This window comes from Rhagoletis zephyria, unplaced genomic scaffold, assembly GCF_001687245.7.
Source record: "Rhagoletis zephyria isolate East Lansing unplaced genomic scaffold, Rhagoletis_zephyria_1.1 Rzeph_scaffold_00290, whole genome shotgun sequence".
Lineage (NCBI taxonomy): Eukaryota > Metazoa > Arthropoda > Insecta > Diptera > Tephritidae > Rhagoletis > Rhagoletis zephyria.
In genome coordinates, this window is record NW_016157374.1 from 259,731 (window position 1) to 286,672 (window position 26,942).

General features: G+C 34.8%; 1 protein-coding gene across 1 annotated transcript in view; it reads right to left on the reverse strand.

Moving 5' to 3' along the window:
- otp (orthopedia homeobox) overlaps positions 1-26,942 on the reverse strand; it is an 82,984-nt gene that overhangs the window by 39,915 nt on the left and 16,127 nt on the right. The window contains exons 3-4 of the mRNA XM_017610217.1: positions 7,565-7,797; positions 4,251-4,385 (exon numbers count right to left, since the gene is read on the reverse strand). Coding sequence (XP_017465706.1) covers positions 4,251-4,385; positions 7,565-7,797 — 368 coding nt within the window. The remainder of the gene's footprint in view (positions 1-4,250; positions 4,386-7,564; positions 7,798-26,942) is intronic.

Here is a 26,942-nt window from a genome sequence, read left to right on the forward strand (position 1 = left end):
ACTTTCATAGTTCAAGCCCATTTCGGGACTTGTTCGGAACTTCTTTGGGATCATTTCGATACTACTTCGGGGACACAGATATTTACACATGTTTTTCTTTTTTTCTACATCATCATATATATAAATAGGCAATCATGTTTCCTTTACACCCCTTTTACGGCTAAACTATACTTCTAAGGTATAAACAGTTATATATCAATAGAAAGGTATTTTGATGCTGATGTGCAGGCAATTTTTAAAATTTCAAATCAGTTTAAAATAGAGCGACAAAATCAATTCAAAAGTCACACCAATACCAATGCACACATGTACATGGTTGGGGCGGAAATGCCCCCTAAATGTATGCTTTAATATTGATAGCGAATTAAAGAAACGTGCTAAGCAGCAGTTCAGGAATAAAATGTATGTATGTATGTACATGAATAGATTAGACTCAAACAAGGAAGAAGGTAAAGTTGAGTATGGAGAAGAAGAAAGTGATAAATACAGAAATTAAAATAAAAGTAAAGAAACCTAGATATAAAGACAAAGAGNCTTAATTCACCACACCTCAACTCACCACACGTTAACCGCCCACACCTAAATCCACCACACCGTAATTCACCACACCTCAACTTTCTCACCACACCTTAACTCACCACACCTCAACTCACCACACCTTAACTCCCCACACCTAAATTCACCACACCTTAATTCACCACACCTCAACTCACCACACGTTAACCCCCCACACCTAAATCCACCACACCGTAATTCACCACACCTCAACTTTCTCACCACACCTTAACTCACCACACCTCAACTCACCACATCTTAACTCCCCACACCTAAATTCACCACACCTCAACTCACCACAGATAAATTCACCACACCTAAACTCACCGCACCTCTTAAGCCCACCACACCTGAATTCACAGCGCCGTAACTCCCACACCCAATTCCACCACATCGCAAACCACCACACCCAATTTCCCCACATGACATGATATCACTTTATGTGGCATCAATGACATTGCTTTAATATTGATACTGAATTAAAGAAATCTGCTAAGCAGCAGTTTAGAAATCAGATTTACGAAGATTAAGATTCATGCAAGGAAGAAGGTAAAGTTGAATATGTAGAAGAAGAAAGGGATAAAGGCAAAGATTAGAATAAAAGTAAAGAAACCTAAATACAAACGAAGGTGGATATGAAGATGAAGATGAAGATGAAGATGAAGATGAAGATGAAGATGAGGATAAAGATCATAACCCCTTAACTTTAACTCATCTTAACTTAAAAACTTACTCCACCTGAGCTCGCCACACATTAATTCACCACACTTTAACTCCCCACACCTAAATTCACCACACCTCAACTCGCCACACCTTAACCCCCGCACCTAAATCCACCACACCTAAATCCACCACCCTTAATTCACCACACCTCAACTTTCTCACCACACCTTAACTCACCTCAACTCACCACACCAAAATTCACCACACCTTAATTCACCACACCTCAACTTTCTCACCATAACTTAACTCACCACACCTGAATCCACCACACCTAAATTCACCACACCGTAACTCCTACACCCAATTCCACCACACCGCAGCTCACCACACCCAATTTCACCACATGACATGATATCACTTGATGTGGCATCAAAGGCAACATCATTTGGCATAAAATGAACCAAAATAAATAAGATTTAGATAGAGGTGAAAAAAGGGATAAAAAGGAAATACAACTGAAGAGTGTGCGATGTTATATTGTGGTGTGTTATGCTTCATATGTTATGTTATTTATTCTTATGTTATGGTTATGTTATGTTATACCAAGTACTAAGCTAAACTCCCCTCCACTTAACCCATTCCAACTAATGTTATTTTAGCTCATTCAACTTACATAAACTATCCTTAATTTTATCGGTTGAATTTCAACCGCTGGGCGAACACTAGTAATATAAAAACGTCATAACAAATGATCCAGCATGAATTATTTAATTAGTTTAATCAAAAATTGGTGGTGTAAATCTGTTAAGCAAAAAATTAATGTTAGGAAGAAAATGTTTCTGATCACTTAAACTCACGCTACGGATAAAAATAATCCTCTTTCTCCTTTCTCAATATTAACGTAACCTAAATATCATACATGGTTTGATAAAAATAACTTTTTCTAAATATGTAGTTCACAATACGCAATCTCACTTAAAATAAAGCCAAACGAAATGTGTAAAACAAATATGCGGTCTAATGTAACGAAACCGGTGACTAAATATTGAACATCTATGCACAAAATGTCATGTCCAACATGCTGAACATGTCGAACAAGCCGATAGCTTCACCAATAAAGCCACCGAATTATTGTATTGTATGCAAGTATATTCATATGTACATATGTATGTATGTATGTATATAAAACATGGGTCAGCCAAATGCAGTTAAGCCAAATCTATAGGCCACCACGAGCATAACTAATGTGTAAGCAAAAACCGACAACATTTATCGAATAGCACTGCCAATAACATGGATCAATAGTGGCAATAGCAACAATTATTCTAAACCATTACAACTGCTATAGACTAAAACCGCAATCAGTTACGACACTTGTTCGCTCAAAGCCACAACATTTTGAAAATGCAACGCTGTCAATATTGATGGCTTGTGGCGACAAATCCATAAAACTGGCAGTGCTTCTCTCCTACATTACTGCATCTTTGTGCTTGCGAAGTAACTGTAATACATACCCTGTAGGATCTCGGAATAGACTTTGATCACACCACAATCTAGACTATAGGTAATTGTAAGTAGTGCATTTGTAAAGGTAGTGTCACGCGATTGATGCACTTGTACAGATTTATAATTTTTTTTTTTTTTTTGGTTATTGGTACAAAACGAAAACAATGGGACGACAATTTTTTTTGCAGTCACATGAGTGGTACAATACAGCGAACTTCTATGGAAAAAGTTGGAAAGATTGTTTTTCATGATTGCGATAAAGAAAAATATGTTTGCATTCACACGATTAAAATTATATTTGTGGATGACATTGTAATCATTGTAATTTTTGATCTAAGACGAATGGTACTTAATCTTTTTAAGAAAAACTTTAAGTTTTAAAACATGTTTTACTAGGATGGCCTCCCAAAAAAAAAAAAAAACAAGAAAAAAGTGCAGAGTTGTTTTTTTAAGAAATCCCTAGAATTTTGTTAACAGAATTTGCTTTTGAATTTGCGATTGAGTTCAAAAACAATTATTTTATAATTTATTTCATACAAATTAATTAAATAATAAAAGTCATTTGTATTATAACACTGTTCAACAACAGTTTTGCAGAGTAACAATGGTATATTTCTGAAATAAGTAATCATGTTGATAATTTCTTGAGTGAAAAGTTGCTAAGTCCATTTGTAAAAAATTTACAAGGGAGGAAAAAACGTTTCAAAACATTTCCCGCAAGAATTTCGCAGAAGGTTCCGCTGCAAATTAGACTTAGAACTTTTTGTGAGCTTATCGATTTTTCTGTGCCTCTTTTGGTCTTAGTAAATTTGCCTTTAATTGAATATACATAGACGGGAAGAAATAAACCAAGCACGTTATTTATGTAATCCTTTTGGAAACGCAGCGTTTTTAATTTACCTTGCTTCCTATATCCAAATATGAGTTTTCACAAAAAGTGGACTTAGCAACTTTTCTCTTCAAGCTAGCGATATGTTAATGAGATGATAATATGTAGGTCTTTATTTATAGGTCTTTCTTTTCGTTGGCAACCAAACTGTCAAAAATGTTTAGATACTCACAATAATAATTATATTAAAAAATAAAAGTCCGGTAATGAAATTGTCACTTAATCGGTTTTCGATACAAGTACTTTCTTCCGATACTTACTCAGTACTCGGTCCAAAAATATCGATACCAAAATTACTTGGTATCGGTTGAAAAGTATCGAGTAAGTGCTTGTTTTTACTAGTATCGTTTTGTCCCTACATATCACTAAATCATTATTTCTATCGGTTGTACGCTTCTGCAGGACATTGTAACCAATTTCAGATCAAAACTCTCTGCATTACATTCGGACCACTTTTAGTACAATTTGCCTACTTTTCGCTACATTGCTTTATTTTTTAGACTACTTTGTTCTATATATAAAACTAATATATTTTCGATTGTATTTTTTCGAACAATTCGATCAATCTTTCCTTCAGGGTAGTTAAGTATCTATGTGTATGTATGTATGCGCTTTTCTTTGGATTCTACAAACTCACCTGCACTCTCGATTCTGTCAATCCAATACGCATCGCAATCTCTTCACGCATGAAAATGTCCGGATAGTGTGTTTTCGAAAAGCAACGCTCCAACTCGTTCAGCTGAGCAGGTGTAAAGCGGGTGCGATGTCGCTTCTGCTTGTTTTTATCCGAGTTCTGCAAAAGATAGAAACGCTGTTGAAAGTAAGCCATTTTCCATGAAGTTGGTTGGCCAGTAATGTATGTTTGTATGTATATAAACTATATACCGATAAAATATACTGAGAACTGAGAATCAAAAAGTAATCCAACAATGCTACAATATGGACTGAGGCGATTCGATTAAGATTTACAAATAACAAAATTTTCAATAATTACCCAATTATTGGTTTTAGCTGGCTACATAAAGAAGTTACATATATCGCAAAAACTTATATCTGAACAATCAGTGGCATAAAAGATATAGCTTATGCAGCACCGATCTTGCTGATTTGTGCTATTACTTAGCAAATAGCTCACAAAATATCTCAGTTTTAGATGTCCAACTAAAGGAGTTTTATAGTAAAACGCCATATCTGAACAATCAGTTGTATGGAGGCTATAGGTTATAGTGACCCAATCTTTGTCATTTTCTCCATAAGCATTATGTTGATAATTGGTGAAAACGGTACGAAATTTCATGTTCTTGAACAATCAGTTGTATGGGAGCTATTTGTTATAGTGGTCCGAATTTTCCGGTTCCGACAAATGATTAATACATTTCGGAAATACGCTCACCAAATTTTAGTCGGATATCTCGAAAACTGAAAGGCAATATTGCATACAAGCAGGTGAACAGACAAACAGACAGACTCAGCTCGACTTTCTGATCATATAAGTATACATTTTCATGCGTCTATCTCTGCTTATTCTGGTACTTACAAGGCCGAAAGGCCTGTGAAACTCTACTTCAGGTCGTATGTGATTGGTAGCCAGTCTCATCTTAGGTGGCAATCGAGAAATAATGCTGCTATGTTCGATTGTTCCTTCTTTCCATATACCCAGATCTCTGAGCCATATAGCCAAGACTGATGCGGTGTGCAATATGTTAATTTGCATAGAAATAGGTTTGTAATAACATTGAGGGCATCTGTGGGGTAAGTTCTCATTGCCTTTGTGGTCCCGATGCATGCAGCTCTCTGAACTCCCAGTTTCACATAATTAATCGGTTCTTTAAGGCTGTCCACCATACCAGATAACTGTAGCATAAGATCGGACGTACAACCGCTGTGTATATCCAGAGTAGCACTTTTGAATTGAGACCCCCATGTCTTCCCAAAAATCCGCTTACAGGAGTAGTAGGCAATGCTCGCTTTCTTTACTCTCTCTTCAGTATTTATTTTCCAACTTAGCTTAGGATCCAGTATGACTGCCAGATGTTTCGCTTGTTTAGATAAGTGTAGGCTTTGCCAATTCAGCTCTGGTAATTCGAAGCTAGGGACCTGGCCGCAAAGAGCATTAATTCTGTTTTCTCTGCGTTCACTCTAAGGCCACATTGCTCGGCCCACCAGCATAGCTCTGCTAAAGTTCCATCCATGATATTACTCACCACAAATGGAAATAACCCGGTTACTAGAACCACTACATCGGCAGCGTAGGCTACTACTTTTACTACCACCTGTTTAAGCTTGAGTAGTACTGGTTTGTTTGTGCTAAGCCATAAAATTGGAGACAACACTCCACCTTGAGGAGTTCCTTAGTAGTGTGTAGCTTCCAAATTTAGCTGAAATCGTTCTGCTGTGAAGCGTCGTCATTAGCCATGCGCCTATTGACTCCGACGCCGAGCTCGTTCATGAACTTTTGGATAGCTTCTACCCGAACATTGTTAAATGCTGCTTCTATATCATGGAAGGCTTCCAGAGTATATTGCTTAAATTCGAGTAACCTCTCGACTATTCTAAAGACTTCTTGAAGCACCGCCTCAGTGAATCGTCCCCGTAAATATTCATGCTGTGCCTTAGACATGCCATCGCAGTGGAAAAACCCCCGGACGTGTGCGTCTACAACCCTCTCGAAAGTTTTGAGAACAAAGGAAGTTAAGCTAATGCGACGAAAATCTTTGGCGAACACATGTCCTCGCCTTCCAAGTTTTTGGATGAAAACCAGCGAAACCAAGTACGCCTATAGACGAAATAGTACTGCGACAAACTCTTGCGCTACCTTCCAAGTTGCTTCACCTAACTCTAGCACCTTTCCAAAAGCTGCTACAAGTTCGTCTAAAAAGCAGAGTTCTGCTGTCGGCGAAGCAATGAAACCTAAGCAGACACGAAAGTCTGGTGTAACTGCTGCCGAGATTCAAACTCTGCTGGTCAAAATTCTGCTCATTCAAATACTGCTAAAGTGCTTTGAAACCCCCCCAGGAAATGGTTGCCCGAAATGGTCGAATGAGATTAAGCCAACCCATTGTCGTTGGTTCTGATAGCAACAAGGAATTAGCTGTCACTCCGGTACTAAAGTGGCTTTATATATATTCGTTTTCGGTAGGATTTGAAAAAAATTTTAAAACAAAGAAGTATAGCCAAACTGGTCAAAATAAGGCGAGTCTATTATTTCTGCTACCTATACAACAGGGAGTCGATAACACCAGACATTGAGTAATCGGCCTCTAAAAATTCTACTCCACTGATATCTTAATCGAATTCTTTACAAAACCAAATCCTCTACTCTAATAAGTCTATGCCTATAAACAATAAAACTTATTTATTTTACGTATATACAAATACCATAATATATATTTAACTATATTCTTAAGTACATATAAAATACATACATACAAACAGATAGAAGAAAAAATACACTTACTTTTCAATTTGTTTGGATTTTTCAATTTGATTCATTTGTTCGAATGAATAATGAAGTCAAATTTTGCGCGCATTTTTCATTCATTTACCAATTAACATCCGCAATATGTGTTCAAAAATTCGCATGCAAATGTTTGGTAAACGAATAAGAGAAAATCAGTATTTCATATTTTTGAGTTTAATTCAGAAGTGCCCGATTAATCGATTTGGTTTTTGAACATCAAGGAAATGCAAAGAAAAGAAAAGAAAAAACATTGAGATTATTGTGAATTAACAAACATTCAATTACATAAGTATGTCTTAGCGAAAATAAATATGCACGAATTTGATAAAAATGCATAAACAATGAATGTTGGATGATTGCTTTCGAAGTTCAATAACTTTTAAGATTTTTGATATTTTTTTTGTCGTTCATCTTGGAGTAAATATTTGCTTGCTTTGCCCCTTGGGCTTTGACTATTTCATTTTATTTCATTTCATTCGTTGCATGCTCACCTGATCCTGCTGTTGCATGTTGTTGTTGCTCACGTTATTGTTGTTGTTATTATGATGCGGATTCGGCGTATCGCACAGCCCGCCTGTGACATGCAACCGTGCCGCACCGCCACCACCGCCGTTCAACACCACGTCGGCCTGATTTTGCGCGTTCGGTGGCAGTTGGCCGAAACTATTGACGCCGGCGTGAAGTGCCGTGATTGCCGCTTTGGGTAGATCACAATCTTTGGGACCTGCAAAATAGAGCAATGAGAGAGAAATATGCTTTTTAATATTTAGTTATTCATAACAAATGGAAATGTGTATAGTATATCTGATATGATAATGCACTTTGTTTCAAGGAGGTACGGGACTAACTTTCATCCATATTGAAAAGTCAATGCGATTGATCGTGAGTATCTTACAGTCGGAGATTATGTCATTACGGTTATATCTATGCTTATTCGTTTCACTCTAAGGAATAATTGTTTTTAGACTTTTTAAACATTATAGAGAATAAATGTTGCCAACACTTTAAAAAAATACATTTACTGCTACCTAAAACATACAATTGTTACAAATAGCTCAGTCAATATGACACACTTTTTAGGTGTACCCTGAAATAATTTCCTAACGAATAAAAAATAATCCGCATTGATCGGGAAGTTATGCTGATTGAAATAACGCAATGTTCAATCTCTTAATTTGACAGGAAATATTTTAAATTAATTATAATCTATTGACAATTAGCACATCGCTGCTTTTATCACTGACGATTGTCGTTGATCCGAACGAGATCCAGATGGAAATAACATCCTTTGTATAAGCCGAAATAGTTGACAATGTAGACTCTACATCATTGCAGTGGGAAGTACTACTACGCCTCAAATAGTCTTTATCGCATAATAATTGTTGTTGTTTTCCTAGTGAGTTTGTTCAAACGCCTGGATATGAGTAACTAAATACATGGCGTATGAGTAACACTATGAGGTTGTTCACACTTGCCTGGTTTTCAGGTTATCTGCTTAAAAATTATTATTTTGTAGTGTATTTTATTGTTGTAAACTGAGTAAAAGGCATAACCACTTAACCACATAACCACATAAACTGATAACCAGGCAAGTGTGAACAACCTCTATGTGTTTCATGCTCTTAATTCATACAAAAAAATAATCGAGTAATCGAAGTTAACAATCGATCTCGCAGAAGTGATTAGTGGTACTTTCTACCAAAATAATGTGAAGAATTCTTCCGAAATAATATGATATTTCTTATATCTTTATACGGTGAACGTGAAACAAATCGTCAACGATATTAACATCGATGTGCTTATTGGCAATAGTTTTTAATTATTTAAACATATTTCCTGTCGATCTGAGAGAAAGTAGATTTCGTTATTTTAATCAGTGTAATCTTCCGAGCAAGGCGGTATTATCTTTTAGCTAATTAATTCGACCTCAAATGCTAGATTTATATAAAAAAGGAAGGTGTTTTTTTTTATAAAAATATAGTTCGTTCTTTAACAAAACCCGTGTAGATCCAAGTTTCCAAATTTGTGCAATATTAAAAAAAATTCAACAAACTTTCGTACAAATTTCGAACTTTTTAAAAATTCTAAAAAATCAATCGAAATTTTTAGCCATTTGAAACTCGTCCTTTATTCTACTAGAACTCAATTAAATTCAATTCAATTTTAACAAAAATTTGTTGAATTTTTTTTTTTAAATTGCACAAATTTTTAAGGAGGTGTCACTCGATTGGTACATTTGTACAGATTAGTACATTTTTATATTGGGCTATTGGTAATAATATGTTTGTAGTCAAAAGATTGGTAAAATACAGCGATGTTTTATTGAAAAATTTCAACAAATTAATTTTCGTGATTGGGATAAAGAAAAATATTTTGGGTGTTCACACAATTGGGACATGATTTGCACCAAATTTTGGCAAATACCCAATCGTGTGACACTGCCTTTAAACTTGTATTTATACGGATGTTTTTAAAGAATGAACTCTAAATAACAGCAAAAATGATATTTTAAAACTGTACATAAGTTTACTATGATTGCTCGGCCGTGCTATCATAGTAGCACAATGCCACTAAGCGCATTTTAGAATTTTCAGGCAATAGCCTCATGCAATTATCGCTTATATTTTTTGTTGTTTGTGTGAAATATTTTATTTTTATCAGTATTTTTCTTTAAATAAAAATATGTTGAAATAAAAGTGAAACTAAAAAAAAAAAATTGCCAAAACCCCTCCCTCCGAACAAAAATCCTGACTACGGCCCTGGTCTGCGGTATTTGTCATCGCCAATGTGCAAAGACCCATAAGTATATCGCAGAATCTTTATCTCGAAAACTTGAAAAGCCGCTTCATCAGATGTTTTCATTGTCCATGCCTCCGCGCCATATACCAGGCTGGGCATAATGAGTGACATATAGAGTGTGGTTTTCATACAACGAGAGAGGACTTAACTTCGCAACTGCCTATTTACTTCAAAGTAGCACTCCATTGGATTTCAAGGCTGGCATTATTATTGGTGTTAATACTGATCCCCAAATAAACGAAGCCGTCTACTTTTTCAAAGGGTACCAAGACATACATACATATATCCCCTGACTGTTTGTGTGATAACAGGAGATATTTCGGTTTGTCGCCGTTCACCACCAGACCCAATCGCTTTGCTTCTCTAGCCAATTTCGAGAAGGCAGAATAGACGTAGTCCTTGTTTTAACCGATAATGTCGATGTCGTCGGCAACCACAAGCAATTGCACGCTCTGGTAAAGTATTCTGATTGAGCGGTTCTGCAGTTCTTATTATCCTCTCCAATCTCAGATTAAAGAAATCACACGAAATGTAGCCAACTTGTCTGAAATATTGTTGGATACCAACCGGCCCGGAGAGGTCCTTTCCAATTCTGACGGAGCTGATGACATTGCAAACGATGGTTTGGCTCGATCCTATTCTTCCGAGTCTTTTCCAAGAGTTGGCGGTTTGCTAATACCTTATCTGTGGTGAATTTGCCAGATATAAAGCAACACTGATATGCCGCAATCATTTCGCTGACGGTGGGCTTCAGTCTTTCACACAATAGGCTTGATAAGAAATGTAACCTATGTTTAGATGGCTAATTCCTCGGTAGTTGACGCGTATGGCGCGAACCCCTTTCTTGTCGATTGGGCAGAGCACACTTAAATTCCAGTCGTCGGGCATGCGTTCATCGGACGATATTCTGCATAAGTGTTGATGCACGCACCCTATCAGCTCCTCGCCGCCGTACATGAATAGCTCAGCTGGCAGGACGTCAGCTCCATCAGCTTTGTTCTTTTTCAGTTGAGTCTGGCGGTACATCGACTCCGTTGTTATCGACAGACATTAAAGAGTACGCTCTGGACATCGGTCACTAGGTCGCCATTGTTGTTTTGACAGGAGTTCGCCCCGGTCCTGAAACCTTCCGTAAGTCGAATAACTCTCTGCTAGAATTTTTGGGCGTTTTTTCCTGTCAGTCAGCATTTCAAGCTCGTCGCACTCACGTACTTCGGCCTCTCTCTTCCTTTTGCGGCATACGCTTTGCCTCCTTCTTCAGCTCCCTATACTGATCCCACACAGCGCGCGCTACGCCCGATCGCATCGTGGCCCTATAAGCGACATCTTTTTTCTCTGCAGCTTCCTGACACTCCTCACCGTACCAGTTTTTAGTTCGGGCTCGCTGAAATCCGTTTTGTTCTTCGACAGGGTTAGGTAATGAGTGGGAAATGTGGTTTCAAAGCTCGGATATGTCGGCTTGTTGAAGAGTGTTCTCTGAGAGCAGGTTTCAGAGTCGAGTGACGAATAAATTTGCCGTCTGTTGTGATTACAGCTTCTCGACTTTAAACTTTCCTTGCATTGGTTGGGGGTAAATGTAACTTGACGGATTTTTCTATATCATATTTCGGGCCCCGGCGAAGTCGATCAGCCTCAGTCCGTTATCGGACGTTTTGTCGTGCAGGCTAAATTTTCCGACAGTAGCGCCAGAAATCCCTTCCTTGCCCACCTTGGCATTGAAATCGCCAAACACGATTTTTATGTCTTGGCGGGGGCAACGCTCTTTTGTACGCTCTCTGCCACCACGAATCCAGAACCGAATTTGCGCTCCTTTACGCGGCAACTGTAGTAGACGTTCGCAAGGCTCTGCGCTTACCTTGCCTTGCCAGGTCCATCGCATTTCTTGGATGGCGGTGATGTCAACCTTTGTGTTCCCGACTATAGCAACCAGCCAGGCATAGGAACCTTCCCCATTAAGGGTCCGGATATTCCAGGTGCATGCCCTCAAATCATAGTCCCTAATACGTTTGCCGTGGACGTCACTAAAAAGGAGAGTCTCATCCGAGGTTCATTGGGCGGGACTCAAACCAAGAGCACGCGAAGTATTTGCTCGCTACCCAGAGGATACGTAGATATAAATATCCAGACGTTGTCTGGTCACTCCCAGGTAACTGACAGTCAAAAGCTTTTCCCACTTACGTGGACTTCTGCGGACCTAACCGTCCTGTGGGTGTACATATTATGAGCAATACATGTTTAAAAAAACATTTTTGATTTATTGTGTTTCCCACAGTAAATATCAAAGCATTTTCATATCACAAATTTTCACGATGAATTACTAACCTCCGATTGATATTATGGTTTTTGTGTTTCAGGGTTTAGGATGTACGTTTACTAGTTTTTCAATAAATATTTCTTAATTTCACTACCAGCGAGCTCGGTATTTCCTGTTTTTATTGTAGATTCGCATGGTTGTTTTTTTTTTTTGTCTGATTTCAAGCATTCGTAGGCTAAGCGATATAATAAAATATGAACTGTCTCGTCTTTTAAGGACTGACTGAAATATTTGCTTGCATAGTTTGTTATTAAAATATATGTATGCATTTATTTATGTACATATATAGGTATGTACAGATATATATAGAAACATATGTATGCTTGTACATATATCTATATAATTTAAGTTAGCACTGACACTAATCGTTAAATGATCACAAAACCCTTTTATTTCAACTGTCATGCGCAGAGAAATACCCGAACACGAATCAATATTAAAAACACTGTAAAAGCACGTATACACACACACACGCTAGTGATAGTGTGTGGAGAAGATTAAATTTTCTTTTATTTTTAATTTGATTTTCTTTTTTTGTTGTCCACTCATTCGATGGCGAAAAATCCGTTGAAGTAGCACCGTTGCTATCGCGTATCGCGCAACACTGAGACGATCAAGTAAATTGAATTTTTCAACAACCTGTCATTCAAAAGATGCCAAAAACAGTAACAAACGAAACGAAATACTAAATGAATTCACATACAAGCAACAATCAGCGAATATCTACACATGTACATAGCAGACCTACGCTGCCAGCGGTAGCAACAGCAGCTTCAGTTGCAGCAAAAAAACCCAATCACATCTTACTACATACAGTGGCGAAAATATAAATAGGGATCAGAAATATTTGGCTTTTGTGTTATTTTATGTTTATTATTTTTTTCTTGAAGCTCGTTATCTAACAAAAACCATGCATGTAAGTAAAAATTTGAAAATTTGTACAAAAATTACCAAAATTCAGCAAAGTCTCATAAAAATTTTGAGCTTTTTAATAAGGTTTCTTAGAAATTTTCTGATTATGGAGTTTTCTAGCCAATTCAATTTTATGAATGGTAATTTTCGTAAAGTTTTTTTTCTCCATACAAAACAAATTTCGATCATACTTTGTAGTAGAGATGCCGTTTTCAAATTGATTAAATCGATAAATCTAGCCCTTCCAATTTGATTTTTTGAAGATTTATTAATTCCGATGCAATCCTTGAATCGATCCAAAAAATATGAGAATCGACATTAGATTTTTTCTCAATTGATTCATATCGCAATGCATTAGAAAATCTAGAATATTTTAAGGAAATATAATTTTAAGGTTGGTAGAAAAAATGGAGGGGGCCTGGCACCTCCCATCTTTCCGATAAATTTATGTTGTCAAGTTGTCTTACGTCCAATCTGCAGCCACAGAATTAAAGAGTTTTTAATAGAATAGAAAGAAACTTAGGCCTTCGAACAGTATACATGTGAATAAAGAAACCTTAAAAAATCTGTGCGTATTTCCGCAGCAAACACATTTTTTTTTTTTTTTGCCTTTTTGCAATTTTGGTGAAGTATTTATGCACTATTTTATAGGAAAATCATACTAATCCTAAATTGATTGTAAAACTAAATTTAATAACGAGTAAAACGAGTGTTTATTTAAAAAATCGGAGTTATTAAGCCTTTTATGAAAACTAAATTTTTGGAAAAATTTTATTTTTGGCTATACAACTGAAAAATGTTTGCTTGACCGTTTTTTTTTTTTGGAAATTTGACGTTTTTTATGATCGCAAAGTATGACCATACCGAGAGCCGCATCCAGTAGCGGATATACTGTAAAGGCAACATATGCTGCCTAGGGCGGCAAAATTTAGGGCGGTAAAATTTGAGCTGAAAAAAAAATCTTTTTATTTTAAGTTAGCTGCACTAAAAGTAGAACATTTTAAGACGTAAATGTGAGATTCAATTACGCAATCAGAAAATAGGTCAACACTGTTAGATTTTTATTATAAATAGCAATCGTCATTATTTGCATAACTTTTCAAATTCGCGCGTAATGACTCTGACGCCGCGCCTGCGCACAGTGAAAAAAAACTTTGTTGATGATGGCTTTCTTTAAAAGTTTAAAACCTTTACACAAGGGAAATACCACTTTTTCATCTTAAATTGTAATAAAAATATAATAAATAACGTAAATTTAAATATTACTATTTACTGATATAAAAACCGGGTTTTTTTCGTGCAATCCATGCACCGTGCAAGGGCTTTGCAACGCTTCGAGAATACCCCTAATTTAAAAAAAAAAATATCAAACATAAATAGCGACGCCTTTTGTCATCTTAAAGTGGTGCTCTCAAAATTAAGTGAAGCCAAAGTAAAGACAAGTATTACCTTTTTATTCCCTCATCTAGTACCTTTTCATTGGTTTTATCTCCATTTATGAATTTTAGGTATTTTCATAGTACCTCAAATTCGTAAAATTATGAGCGACGTGAGCTTTTTGAACAAGCTAAACTCTGTAGAAAAACGTGCACGGAAAAGTTTTGTAGCGCTATGAAATAATTTCCTTGGAAACCACAAAAAACGACGACTATGTCACGGTTGTTAGCGAATTTTTGAATGTTTACGGTGAAACTGGTTGTAACATGTCCATAAAAATTTATTTGCATTTAGTCTTCTTCCCACATAATTGTTTATTAAATATAGTTTTCATAAAAAGTTTTATAGCTCAGCAAAATTTTATCCGATTTTTGAAAATAAACACTCGTTTTACTCGCTGCTAAATTTGGTTTTACAATCAATTTAGGACTATTATGGTTTTCTTATAAAATTTGCGTAAACACCTCACCAAAATTTAAAAAGGCGAAAAAAGTAAAAATTAATGTATTTCCTGGGTAAATACATACAGATCTTTTAAGGTTTCTTCATTCACGTATATATCATTAGAAATTTCTAAGTTTCTTCTTTTTAAACAATAGCCTGAAACTAAGTTACAGACTTATAAGTGCGCAAAAGTACAAAATCTCGGGGTTTTAACGGTAAATCAAGATTTTGGGGGTGTTTGGCAAATTTCATATTTCGTTTATTGTTTTGCTCGAAAAGACCTACCAGAAAATATCTATACATAACTTTCTAGGTATTTCTGCTTTATTTTTTTTGTTGCACTGTGTGGTATACTTTTCCTAATAGCGGTGGACTTTGAAATACAGCATAATTTTTTTTCTTTTGAGATAAAAAAAAACAAAATTTCGAAAAGAAATTAACTGTTTTCCTAAGTGGGCTAAGAACTTATGAAGTTTCTGTTGGCTGCTTATATCGTTGTCTTAATATAGAAAAACCTAATTTCAGTTTTTAAATATTTACGGATTGTTAGCTAACTGATAGCCTACAAAATTGCATACTCAGAAGAATTCTGAAAAATCTGATTAAAAGGCTTAAATTTTGACCAACATTTAAATATTAAAAGTACGCCGAATTTTCATAAATGTTCAACGAAATATAAAATTTTGACTAATATGGTTTTTTTAAGATGGTAAGCATATTTTCCTAAAAAAGATAATAAAAATTTTATAAACTAAGAAAAAATGGCCAAAGCTTGCCACTTGCCAAAATTTATTTTCCCTATTTACATTCTCGCCACCGTACATATGTAGATGTGTGTGTAGTTTATTGCACAACCACAACGATATGCCAACCACTACACTCACAAAACGTGCATGACAGTTGAATGAAGTTGGAAATAGCGAACAAGTCAGGTGAAGATTGCCTAGCGACGCACAAACACACACCGCTGGATGGAATTTTTGATGGGAGCACACACGGGAGCGGATGAATCGTAGGCTGGATGGCTACATAGATGGGCTGGATACACAAACACACACAAAGGCACAGAGGCACACAAGTGCAGCCGAATTCATAGGGGCGGAAAATGTTACAACGCGCCAGATAGATTTGTAACCCCATCAACGTAGCTCATTGTTTCTGCCGTCCGTCGCTGCTGATGCTGCTGTCACGCCACTACATACATACTACTGATGAAGAAGGAAAAAACGTCAGAAAATCTGTTACAACTAAAAAGAAAAGCAAACGCGCCTTTGGAAGGAGTACAACATCGGTGGGCAAACAGAGGCGAAAAAGGTAGCAACTTGCACAACAACAAAAGCATACCAGCACCATTAACAGCAAACAACAAATAACAACAAATACATATCAACAAACAAAGCGGTAACAAAAAACAGTAATAATCAATAACAACATTCTACTAAAACAGAATCGAAACGCCAACAACTATGAAGTCACTAGCAGCAGCAGGCGTGTAGCAAGCAACCAGCAACATTCGCCTGCGCCACTAACAACGTCAAAGTGGTTCGCTGCGACTTTCGTGGAGTTGGGAATATTTTAACATGTACATGCGATGCGATCCAATCCGATTCGATGTATGTACTATGATATACAAACATGAGCAAACAAACATACTTTAATGCATAAATACATATCTACACACATACATATATATATATATATATATGGGCGATTCCACCGACACGTGTGGGACATTTATACAGAAAAAATGTTCTTTCTTGTTTAAATTTAAGTATACTGTACTCAACAAAAAACGGAACCTGCTTTTTGGAGCAGATATATTTTACGGAAACTGTGAATTTATTTAACTTTACTGTGTTTATAAAAAAAATCCGAAATCCGGGTGGGACAACGTTTGTCACGGGTAGGACACGTACGATTTTTTATATGAAAAGGAGCTTTTAGTGCGGTCCATGTTAAAGATTAGTTATTAAAAAATATTGAAGCCAAGTAGGGGCTCACGTTTTATACTCCCACACTCATACACTCACGTTTTATCTTGGGATAGAGGCTTTTATATAGAAGAAAAAATGCCTAGCAACGTCAGCAAAAAAAAATAAAATAAAATTACCGCGATTTCCTAGCACCTTGAAATTTTCACTTTTACCTAACTATTTAATTTGCTATAAATGCTATAAAATTACATACCTTGAGTTTTTCTAAAAATTCTGAACAAAAAGTTTAAAATTTGTTGAATTTTTATAATTTTTGTACGAAGTTTAAAATGTGGATTTTTGTGGTTCTGCTTATGTAAAGTGCTAGACTTTTATAAAAAAAAATCTATAAACATTAAACAAAAGAAAAAACAAAACTGTTCAAAATGTCACTTAACGTCTCTTATCCACACGTTTGTAAGTTTTATAAAGAAAATCATTTTTGCACTGAAGTTCAGTTTCCCATGGAACCACCCATATGTATGTATATGTATGCATGATTTTTACAATAGCAACAAAAAAGAAGAGAAATCAGAAATCACACTCCCAACACCTGAATGGCAAAGAAGGCGCACACGTACATATGTACATACATATTTACCTACATAGTAACATGTACTGCCGCCCGAGAAGTACGGAGCGACAGCAGCTAAAAAACAGCAAATATTGATTTTGTTTGAAACTTAATTTTTTCCGGCGCTCGTTGATCGTTTTGCCTTCCAGTTGGTATCTTCTGCTTCTTTATATTACCACGGTTGGCTTTTCCATCATGCTTAACTCTTTTTTTGTGGATGGTTTAAAATATTATTTTGACCTAAGCTATATACATAGCTATGTAGGTACGAAATTCAGTCGAACGTGGCCAAATCAAACATTTACAAATCGCTAGTAGATGTGAACTCACGTAAGTGCGAGCGCCTTGCAGCGTGAAGTCATTGCTGACTATAATCTGCTTGGTCTAAGTCAATTTGGAACGTTTGTAACTGATTCGAGCAGTGAGACAATGGGTCAGTCATGTCCAGCAACGGTATGTTAGTCAGGCGAGACGAGCAAATAGAATAGTGTTTCAAACTAAGAGGCAGATTCACATTAAAAAATAAAGGCAGATTGAAAATAGAGAAGAAAAAAACGAGTGCTTGTAGTTTCTATGGGCGGGAGTACTGAAACTTTGTATTCCAGAAAAGAAGTAGGCAATCTATTTTCTACTAAATATAGCCGGCCGCTGTGGTGTAGTGGTAAGCAGTGCGCGCTTTCACACATCAGCACCTGGGTTCAAGCCCTGGTCAAAGCAACATCCCAAAAAATATAGAAAAAGGTTTTTTCTTAACAGCGGTCGTCCCTCGGCAGGCAATGGCAAACCTCCGAGTGTATTTCTGCCATGAAAAACAGCTTCTCATAAAAATACAATCGCCGTTCGGAGTCGGCGTAAAACTGTAGGTCCCTCCGCTTTGTGTGACAACATCAAGGCGCACGCCACAAGTCGGAGGAGAAGTTCGGCCAAACACTAACATATGTGTAAGCGCCAATCTATTATTATTATTATTATAGCTTTATTTTTACTCTCTCGTTTTATAATTAACTGCTTACTGTACTTATTATTTGAAAAATAACCTTAGTCTTATTTTTAAACCTAATTCTTATCATTATCATTATCATTATCATTATCATTATCATTATCATTATCATTATCATTATCATTATCATTATCATTATCATTATCGTTATCCTTAGCCTTAACCTTATTCTTATCCGTACCCTTATCCTCGTCCTTATCCTAATGCTTACTCTTATCCTTATCCCTATCTTTATCCCTATCCTTAGGCTTATCCTTATCCTCGTCCTTATCCTAATGCTTATCCTTATCCTTATCCTTATCCCTATCTTTATCCTTATCGTTATACTTATCCTTATCCTTATCCTTTTCCTTATCTTTATCTTTATCTTTATCTTTATCTTTATCTTTATCTTTATCTTTATCTTTATCTTTATCTTTATCTTTATCTTCCTGCGCGAACCCTTTATGAAGTGACTTATGCCACTTTCAAAATAAACTGCTCATATGTCTAATGAACATAAAAGCTAGTAAGCAGGATCTGAGCTACAGCATTGAGTTTGTGCAGGCTCAGCGGTCGTTCAGAGTGCTGGATTGCTTTGATAGTCACTCATATGTATTTACATTGTTGTGAAGGTGGTAGAATATAAAATTGTGCGATTTCTATTGAAGGCACGAGCGCGTATATCAAAAAAGTCAGGTTTAAGGAAGTTGTATGCGCGTGTTTAATTTTCTTTTTAATGTATTAAAATTCACTTTTACACAAATATCAATATAGACATTAGCTAAATGTTATAACTTCTGGCATTCTAATATCGAATGAAACGCGTTCGCTAATGTAGAAGAAAGGCAACGAAATGCAGTTACTACAAATAAATATTTAGTTAATAATAATGTTATTTTGATAAAATGGTTTACATTTGTATGTATGTATATTAAACCGTACCAAAAAAAAGTACACCTTCGAATTTAAAGTATTTTTGCAAGGCGATTTCAAAAAAAATAATAATAATAACTGTTTTGGTCCGAATGTAGGGATCGCCTGTTACATTTTCCGTCATATCTTCAGCATATCTAGCCGGATTTTGAGGTTTTTGTATCGAAGATTGGATTTTTTTATTTCAAAGGTTATTTACCTCAAATACGCCGTTCAAGCACTTACCCCTTTGCGTTCTTATCGTCCTGACGTACCACCCTAATATGAACAAATTAAAGCTCATTAATATATATTGCTAAGTAAGTATTTCGATTATTGCATTAGAACTATTTTAAAACAATTTTTTTATTGCTGTAAAATTTTACAAAAAGCGACGCCTAGGTTCGAATGAAAAACAATTTTTTTTAATTACCTTGCAAAAATAATTCAGGGCCGAAGGTGTATAGCAAACCTATAAAACCTAATTATTTATCTTTGCTAAAAACTTATTTTTCTTTAATTTTAGATATGTATGTATAACGAAATTTTATATTGGTGAGACTGAACCTCCTTTTTCTTTTATTTCACCAATTCGTGGGTACCTTTTGTACATTCATACTTGTCGGCATCTTTCTCTTTGCCTTTGATTTTGACTTCTCGTGTACCATAAAATAAATAAATGTGTTAAGTATTGTGAAGTTTTAAAATCAATGATTTTTATTATCTTTAAATTGACTTGTTAAAATTTCGGTAGCTTTTGAACTTGCTTGCAGTAGCATTTATTTACCACAGGAACCTTTCAGGAAATTTAGAAGCGCTCTACATGTGGGCAATGAGTAAATGCAGTGAGCATATATTGTGTGGTTGATTAAAAATTGAATTCAACACATGTACGTTAGGGTTGTCAAAAAAAAAGTTTATTATAATTTAACTTTCAAATTTTCCAAACTACTTTTTCATAATCAGTGGCGGATCCAGCGGGGGGGTTTGGGGGTTAAACTATGAGTCAGTCAGTGGCGGATCCATGGGGGTGGTTTTAATACATAGACGCCATATTATGCATACATATGCACCATATTAAAATACCCATGGTAAACGGCACATGTCATTTAATTTGAAATAGTGAAAACCAGCCTATAATTTACACATACAATGTTTAAAATTTGCCCTAAAAAATTTGTGTTTAAATTTATGCATATAAAGAGAGGTAAGAGTTTCATTTCCTAATGTGTGCAAATTTGCACACCGTGTAATAAAATTAAACACTTGTTGTTTACTTTTTACACAGTAAATGTAAATGTAAATTTTTATTATTCATATGAAATGTATTTTTACTTTCAAAATTTTTGCAATTTCAAACATTTCATGTGTTTATTTACATATATGTATATTTTAAACATCTCATGTTCAAATCAGATCTTGACATCTTATGCGTATATTTACACAGATTCTGTTTGAGAATTAGACACTTTTCAGTAGTAACAAGTTTTAGATGCACATTTTAGAGTGTTCATAAAATGCTATATGGGGAAATTCAAATGCTCAATTCAACTCGAAAATGATGACATTTCTACTGACTTGCTCCAAAACAGATCACCAGCGATTTCACATACACGGAACATACATATGTAAGTACTCGTGCATGCTCATTTCGCTACCTTTGGCGTCACAACAATCATACTTCCTTAACCCGTACGCCGCAACCGGGAATCTTAGCGCTTCTTCATACAGTACGCTGCTCAACTCTCTGTATGTACTAACTATGTATGTATGTATTTAAGTAAGTATGTATGCACATATGTACATACATATGCATATGCATAAGTACTGTGTTGTGTGCATGAAATCATGAAGTGGTATCATAAAATGCTGCGTGAATTGGAGTTGCCATTGAAGTGCTAATTTTTACACCAACATTCAGCGTGGCTACTGTTCATTAGCGTTGCCGATCTGTCGTTTCGTCTACGAAATAAAATGCCACAATAACTTACACAGAGTCAGAGTGTCATTTAACTTTACTACAGCTGAGTAGTCGATATTGAAATCATGACTGCCTGCGTGGTTGTAGTAAAACTGCAAGAGAGATATCGCTTCAAATAATTATTCGTAAAAAAACCGCAAAAAAACTTCAACTCATTTAATGTAAGACTATTGGCAAATATTATCAGTCCAAAAAAAAAATCAATAAACAAAATTGTATGAATTTTCAATTTCAGTTTAGTTCAAATATTTTACGAAGTAGCGATTTTTTTCTAAAAATTCCAGTAGTTATTGTATGTATTCGTATTTTGGTTAACCCTGAAGCTTTTATTTTTTCTTGCCAAATAAATTACATATAAGTGTGGGCTGTGATTTTATTAATAACGATGGTTCGTAACGTTTTTCTGTGCTCTTAACTCAAGATATAAGTACATATAAATATTTTGTGTACAAAAGTCTAAACAAGTAGGTCAATTTTTGATTGATATTGGTCTGGAAATGAGTAGCCTGAAATACGCTGGAGCATCTCAGAAATGAAATAAGATCTCCAGTACAAGACATTATTAAAGAGCGCAAGCAAATGGGCGGTATCCCACTCTTCATGAAAGTTAAAAAAAGATTATCTTGACAATTCAAAAAGTCGGCAGCCAAAAATTTTTGACGAATTTTCATATTAAATTCTTAAGAGGTTTAAGGGCTGTTTGCAGCTCTCAAGGAAAAATTCTAGAATATTTATAATCCAAGAAAATTTATAGTAGAAGCAAAGTACGTTTTCAACCAACATAAATAATATAAAATATTTCTTGTGATTTTTCTTGAGAGCTGTAAACAGCCCTTTAAGGAACTTCAGTGAAAGCTCTCATAGACGAACGCTCTAATAAGCATACATCTCCTAAATGCGGACAAATTCTTAGGAACGAACATGTCTTGGTTTTTTTCCATACCAAATTCTCTCTCGTACACGGACTCCGATAAATGGACGCGGACCCTCAAACATGTCTAGTTACGAAAAAAGATCTTGGTAAATTTGTTTCGGTCTAATGTTGATTTTTGCGCAGGTACATGTGTATGTACAAGTACATTCGTCCATATTCAAAGATGTTTTTTTTTTCTAGAAAAAAATGTGCCTTTTCATTGCCCTCTTCATGCTCCTTGAGCGAAGTGGGCGATGAGATTTTTCGGTAGCTAAGAAATCGCCATAAATTTGAATTTATTTTCTATCCATTCTGTTTCTGTATATTGAAGAATAGATATTATTTTAATTTAGAAACCCGCAATTGCAAGTTTTTAAGTTTGAATTTTAATATAATTTTTTACGAAATTCCCATAAGCGGACATATCTCATACCACCATCATTGTCCGCTTATGGGAGCTTTCACTGTATATGCTTTTTAAAATGTATTTTGTTTTTATGTTTTTTTTTTTTTAACAAAGCAGCGGGCAAATAATTTGCTCGATTCCAAGGCTTTAATTGTTAAATGTCTTATGTTTTTTTGTCAATATATTATTTATATTTAAGGGATTGGTCGTTTTCCTATGTATTTTTTACAATGTAAAGTGAAAATTTTCTCTTTTTGCGCAAAAAATATTGGTTTTCATTTTCTTCGTATGCGTATTCGGCATTGTCTTCGTCTTTGTATTTATCGCCCTCTTCAATTCCGAAAACGTGTAAGTCTTCGCCTCTTTAATCGTCTTCGTATTACACTAGGAATTCGCCTTCGAATTGGTGTACGTCTTCGTATTCGTCCTTGTTTTCGTATCAGTTTGGTCTTCACATTCGTGTTTGTATTTGCATATGCATTCGTTTTCTTATTGACTTTCGAGTTTGTCTCCTTAGTCGTCTTCGTATTCGTGTTTGTGTACGTATTCGTCTCCATAATCGTTTTCTTATTCGAATCCGTCTTGGTTTCGTACTCGTTTTCGTATTTGTCATCTTCGAATTCGTATCTGTATTTTTTTTTTGTGTGATAGTGTTCCTCCTCATATTCGTCTTTTGTTGATCTTCATATTCGTTTTCGTATTTGTCTCGTACTCGTACTTGTGTTTATTTTCGTCGTCGGATTCGTCTCCGTATTCGTGATAGTATTCGTTCTCGTATTTGTGTTAGTAACAAATAAAATACACTCAAATTGAAGAGTTTGCACCAACAACTATCCACATACACGGAAATTTTTACACGATGATTTCAGCCGTAATTTCAATCAACCCCAGTGCACTATTTAAGCTTACATTAAGTTAGCTTGAGTTAGCTGGTAGCCGTAAGAGGGGCTAATTTTAAAAAAATATTATGTTGTCCATCGTGTAAGCGCTTGACAATTCCTTAAACGATAACTTTAGGTGATTTTTTTTTGGGTTAGGAAAACCACTGTATGCCCAAAATAATAAAGTTCAGCAAACAGCTGATGTCCATTCCAGTGCGCTCCTCAGTCTATCAAAATTCAGGCAACTGAGGTGCAAATGCTGAGAAGATTCCACATCTAATGGGATTCTAAAGGACATAATGTGGGCATCATAACATTCAAAATTTATAGTTGGCGCTTAGCCAGCTGTAAAAGTTCCTTTGATACCTAGCGATCGACCTGGAATTAAAGCTAAAATTTGAACTTTCTGTCTCTCTCACACCACTGTGTACTTATGTATACTGAAAATGACACTGAAGATGGCAGAACGCCGAAACCGTTTTGTCTCCAAACCAAACTTTGTAAGGGATGACGGAAATTCGTTCCAAAATAAATTTGTTATACTGCCTTTGTTAAATGTTATTAAGTTTTTTTGATTACATCATTTATTTTTAAGTGAAAAATTTAAATTCAATCGTACACTATTTTCTTAGCACGTAAGCCTTTTACATACGTAAGTGCATAGATATGTACATAAGTACATTTCCTAAATTTACCACATTTTACGTCAAGAAATAAAGTCCGCCGTTCCTCTCCTTTGCTATATTTACTCCCTAAAGGCATTACCGTTTTCACCTAAAATCAATGCAGCTTGCTACTTTTCACGGTTTATTCTTGAAAGTTGTACTTGCGAATATTTCTTTGTGACGGAAAATTAAAAACTTTTTAAAGTATATGTATATATGTACATGCAGGTATTTTCTTATGTATGACAACACTTTAGCGCTTCTAATACTCGTACAGTCTAGGCAAGATGATCGCGCGAAAATTCGCACACAACCAGCTCAGTCATCATCACCAAAAAGAGAGTGTCGAATTCGCAGGCATGTGAAAAAGCTTCTCGTAGATATATGTATGTATATAAATATACACATATTCACCAATTCAGATTTACGTATATATGTATGTATGTACATTAGACTGCATCACTCCCCACACAAAAAGAATCGCTAATATTTTTCCATTGGAATTATAAAATCTATTATATTTTAAGACGTCCACCATAATATTTCGGAAAAATATTAAGATTTAAGTGAGCTGGACCGGCTTGAAAATACTCCAAAAATGGAGTTTTTTATGAATAAAAATTGTTTCTTAAAGATTTTTTTGAAAAAATCCCCTCAAATGACAAAACGGTCTATCTTAAAATATTTGCATAAAAATATTAAAAAGAAATTAAAAAAAAATTTTTAACGGAATCGTAATGATGGGATTTTTGATGCTGTTTTTTTTAACTTTTTTCAAAGATTGGTATAGGAAAAACTTGAATAACTGAACCTAAACTCTTCCGATTTAGACTTAAGAGGTGTCATTGGAAAGCTATTTTCTCAGTCTTTTATTTCTTTGCTAATAAACTCATTCAAAGGATGGAAGAACGAACGTCATTCAAAGTTGAATTAAGATGTGTTGGTATTCGAAAAAGCAAGATGGGACACGAATGACGTTTTTTTGGCCAGAAATAAAAACAGTGTGAGATGCCATAAGTCTAAATCAGAACATTTTTGGCCCAGTTATTCAAGTTTTTCGTAAACCAATCTTTGAAGAAAGTAAAAAAACAGTATCAAAAATCTCCTTCTTAAGATTCCGTTGAAAAGATTTTTAAATATTTTTGTGCAAATGTTTTAAGCTTAATCTAATTTGTCATCTGAGGGGACTTTTTTCAAAAATTTCTTTAATAAACTATTTTATTCATAAAAAACTTCATTTTTGGAGGTATTTTCAAATCGGTCCAGCTCGCTTAAATCCTAATATATTTCCGAAATATTTTGGTGGACATCTTAAAATATAATAAATTTTGTAATCCCGGCGGAAAAACCGCAACTTTTTTTGGTGATGCAGTCTAATGTACATACATTGTGTGTATTACGTTTGTGGCTAAGTCGAATTACCGCCACTTTTTGTTTGCCGCAAAATCGTGATTAACAAATTATCGGTGCGGTGTAAGGTGTGAGTTATATTCTAATAATATTTTGTGGTCGCTACCGCATATCTTAGCTACCTCTTGCGTTCATATTGTTTTCGTTTTTGTTTTTTTTTTGTTTTTGTAGTGTAAAACTTTATTGGTAGTTGTTATTGCAGATTGAACCGCTTAGCCAGAAAGTAATCGACTGAAGATGTTTAAAATGCTCTTGATTAGGAAAGCGTTAGAAGAGAATGAGGCCAACACGATATGCGTGAGTTTATTCAACATTTCCAGTTGGCTTTCAAACGCAAAAAGTTCATCATCGCACAAATATGTTAAAACAGACAGTGCTGCGCTACATTGCAGTCAATGTTTACTTGGGGAAAAATATTTACTAGAACAGCATTTGAAGTATGATAGAGTTTTATTAGGATTTATGTATACTCGTAATTTGCATGGAAAGTGGAAGAAAAGAGCCTTTTGTAAGACAATGGCCAATTCCGGAAACAACCCTATTTTCCGTAATTGAGAGATCCTCTAATAAGGAAGTCTTAGCGTTTTTCTATGTGTATTTCTGCAATGAGCTTCCTAAAAATTTTATTGAAATAAAAAGTATGTATATATATTTCTTACTTAAATAAAAAAATAAAAAAATTAGCGATAAGAATTAAAAGAAAATTAAGTAAAAAAACATTTAAAAGGGGAAAAAATAAATGAAATTAATCAAATTGAAAAAAAAATATTTTCAAAAAAAAAAAAATGTTTTCAATTTCAAGACAGTAACCTCTAAAATTAAAAAAAAAATAAATTAGAAAAGAAAAAATATATAAATTTTTTTCTAAAAATTTACCTAAATTAAATTAATGTACATTTTTCAAACAATAAAATCGAAAAATAATAAAATCAAGATATCTTTGTATTATAGTAATAAATGTCTTAAAAATTCCATTGAAATAAAAGAAAATATATATTTCTTACTTCTAAAAAAAACTAAATAAAAAATAAATTAAGTTTTCCAAAATTTAATTAACCTGAAAACATATCGTTATTTTTAAAACAATAAAATTTAATAGAATAAAATTAGAAAAGACAAAAATTCATACATAGAATTTTTTCTAAGAATTAAATGAAAAAATAATAATTTTAAAAGAATGAAATCTAAAAATAATAAAATCTAAATATTAAAAAAAATATAATATGTTCCTAAAATTTATATGAAATCAGAAAAAAAAATCTTAAA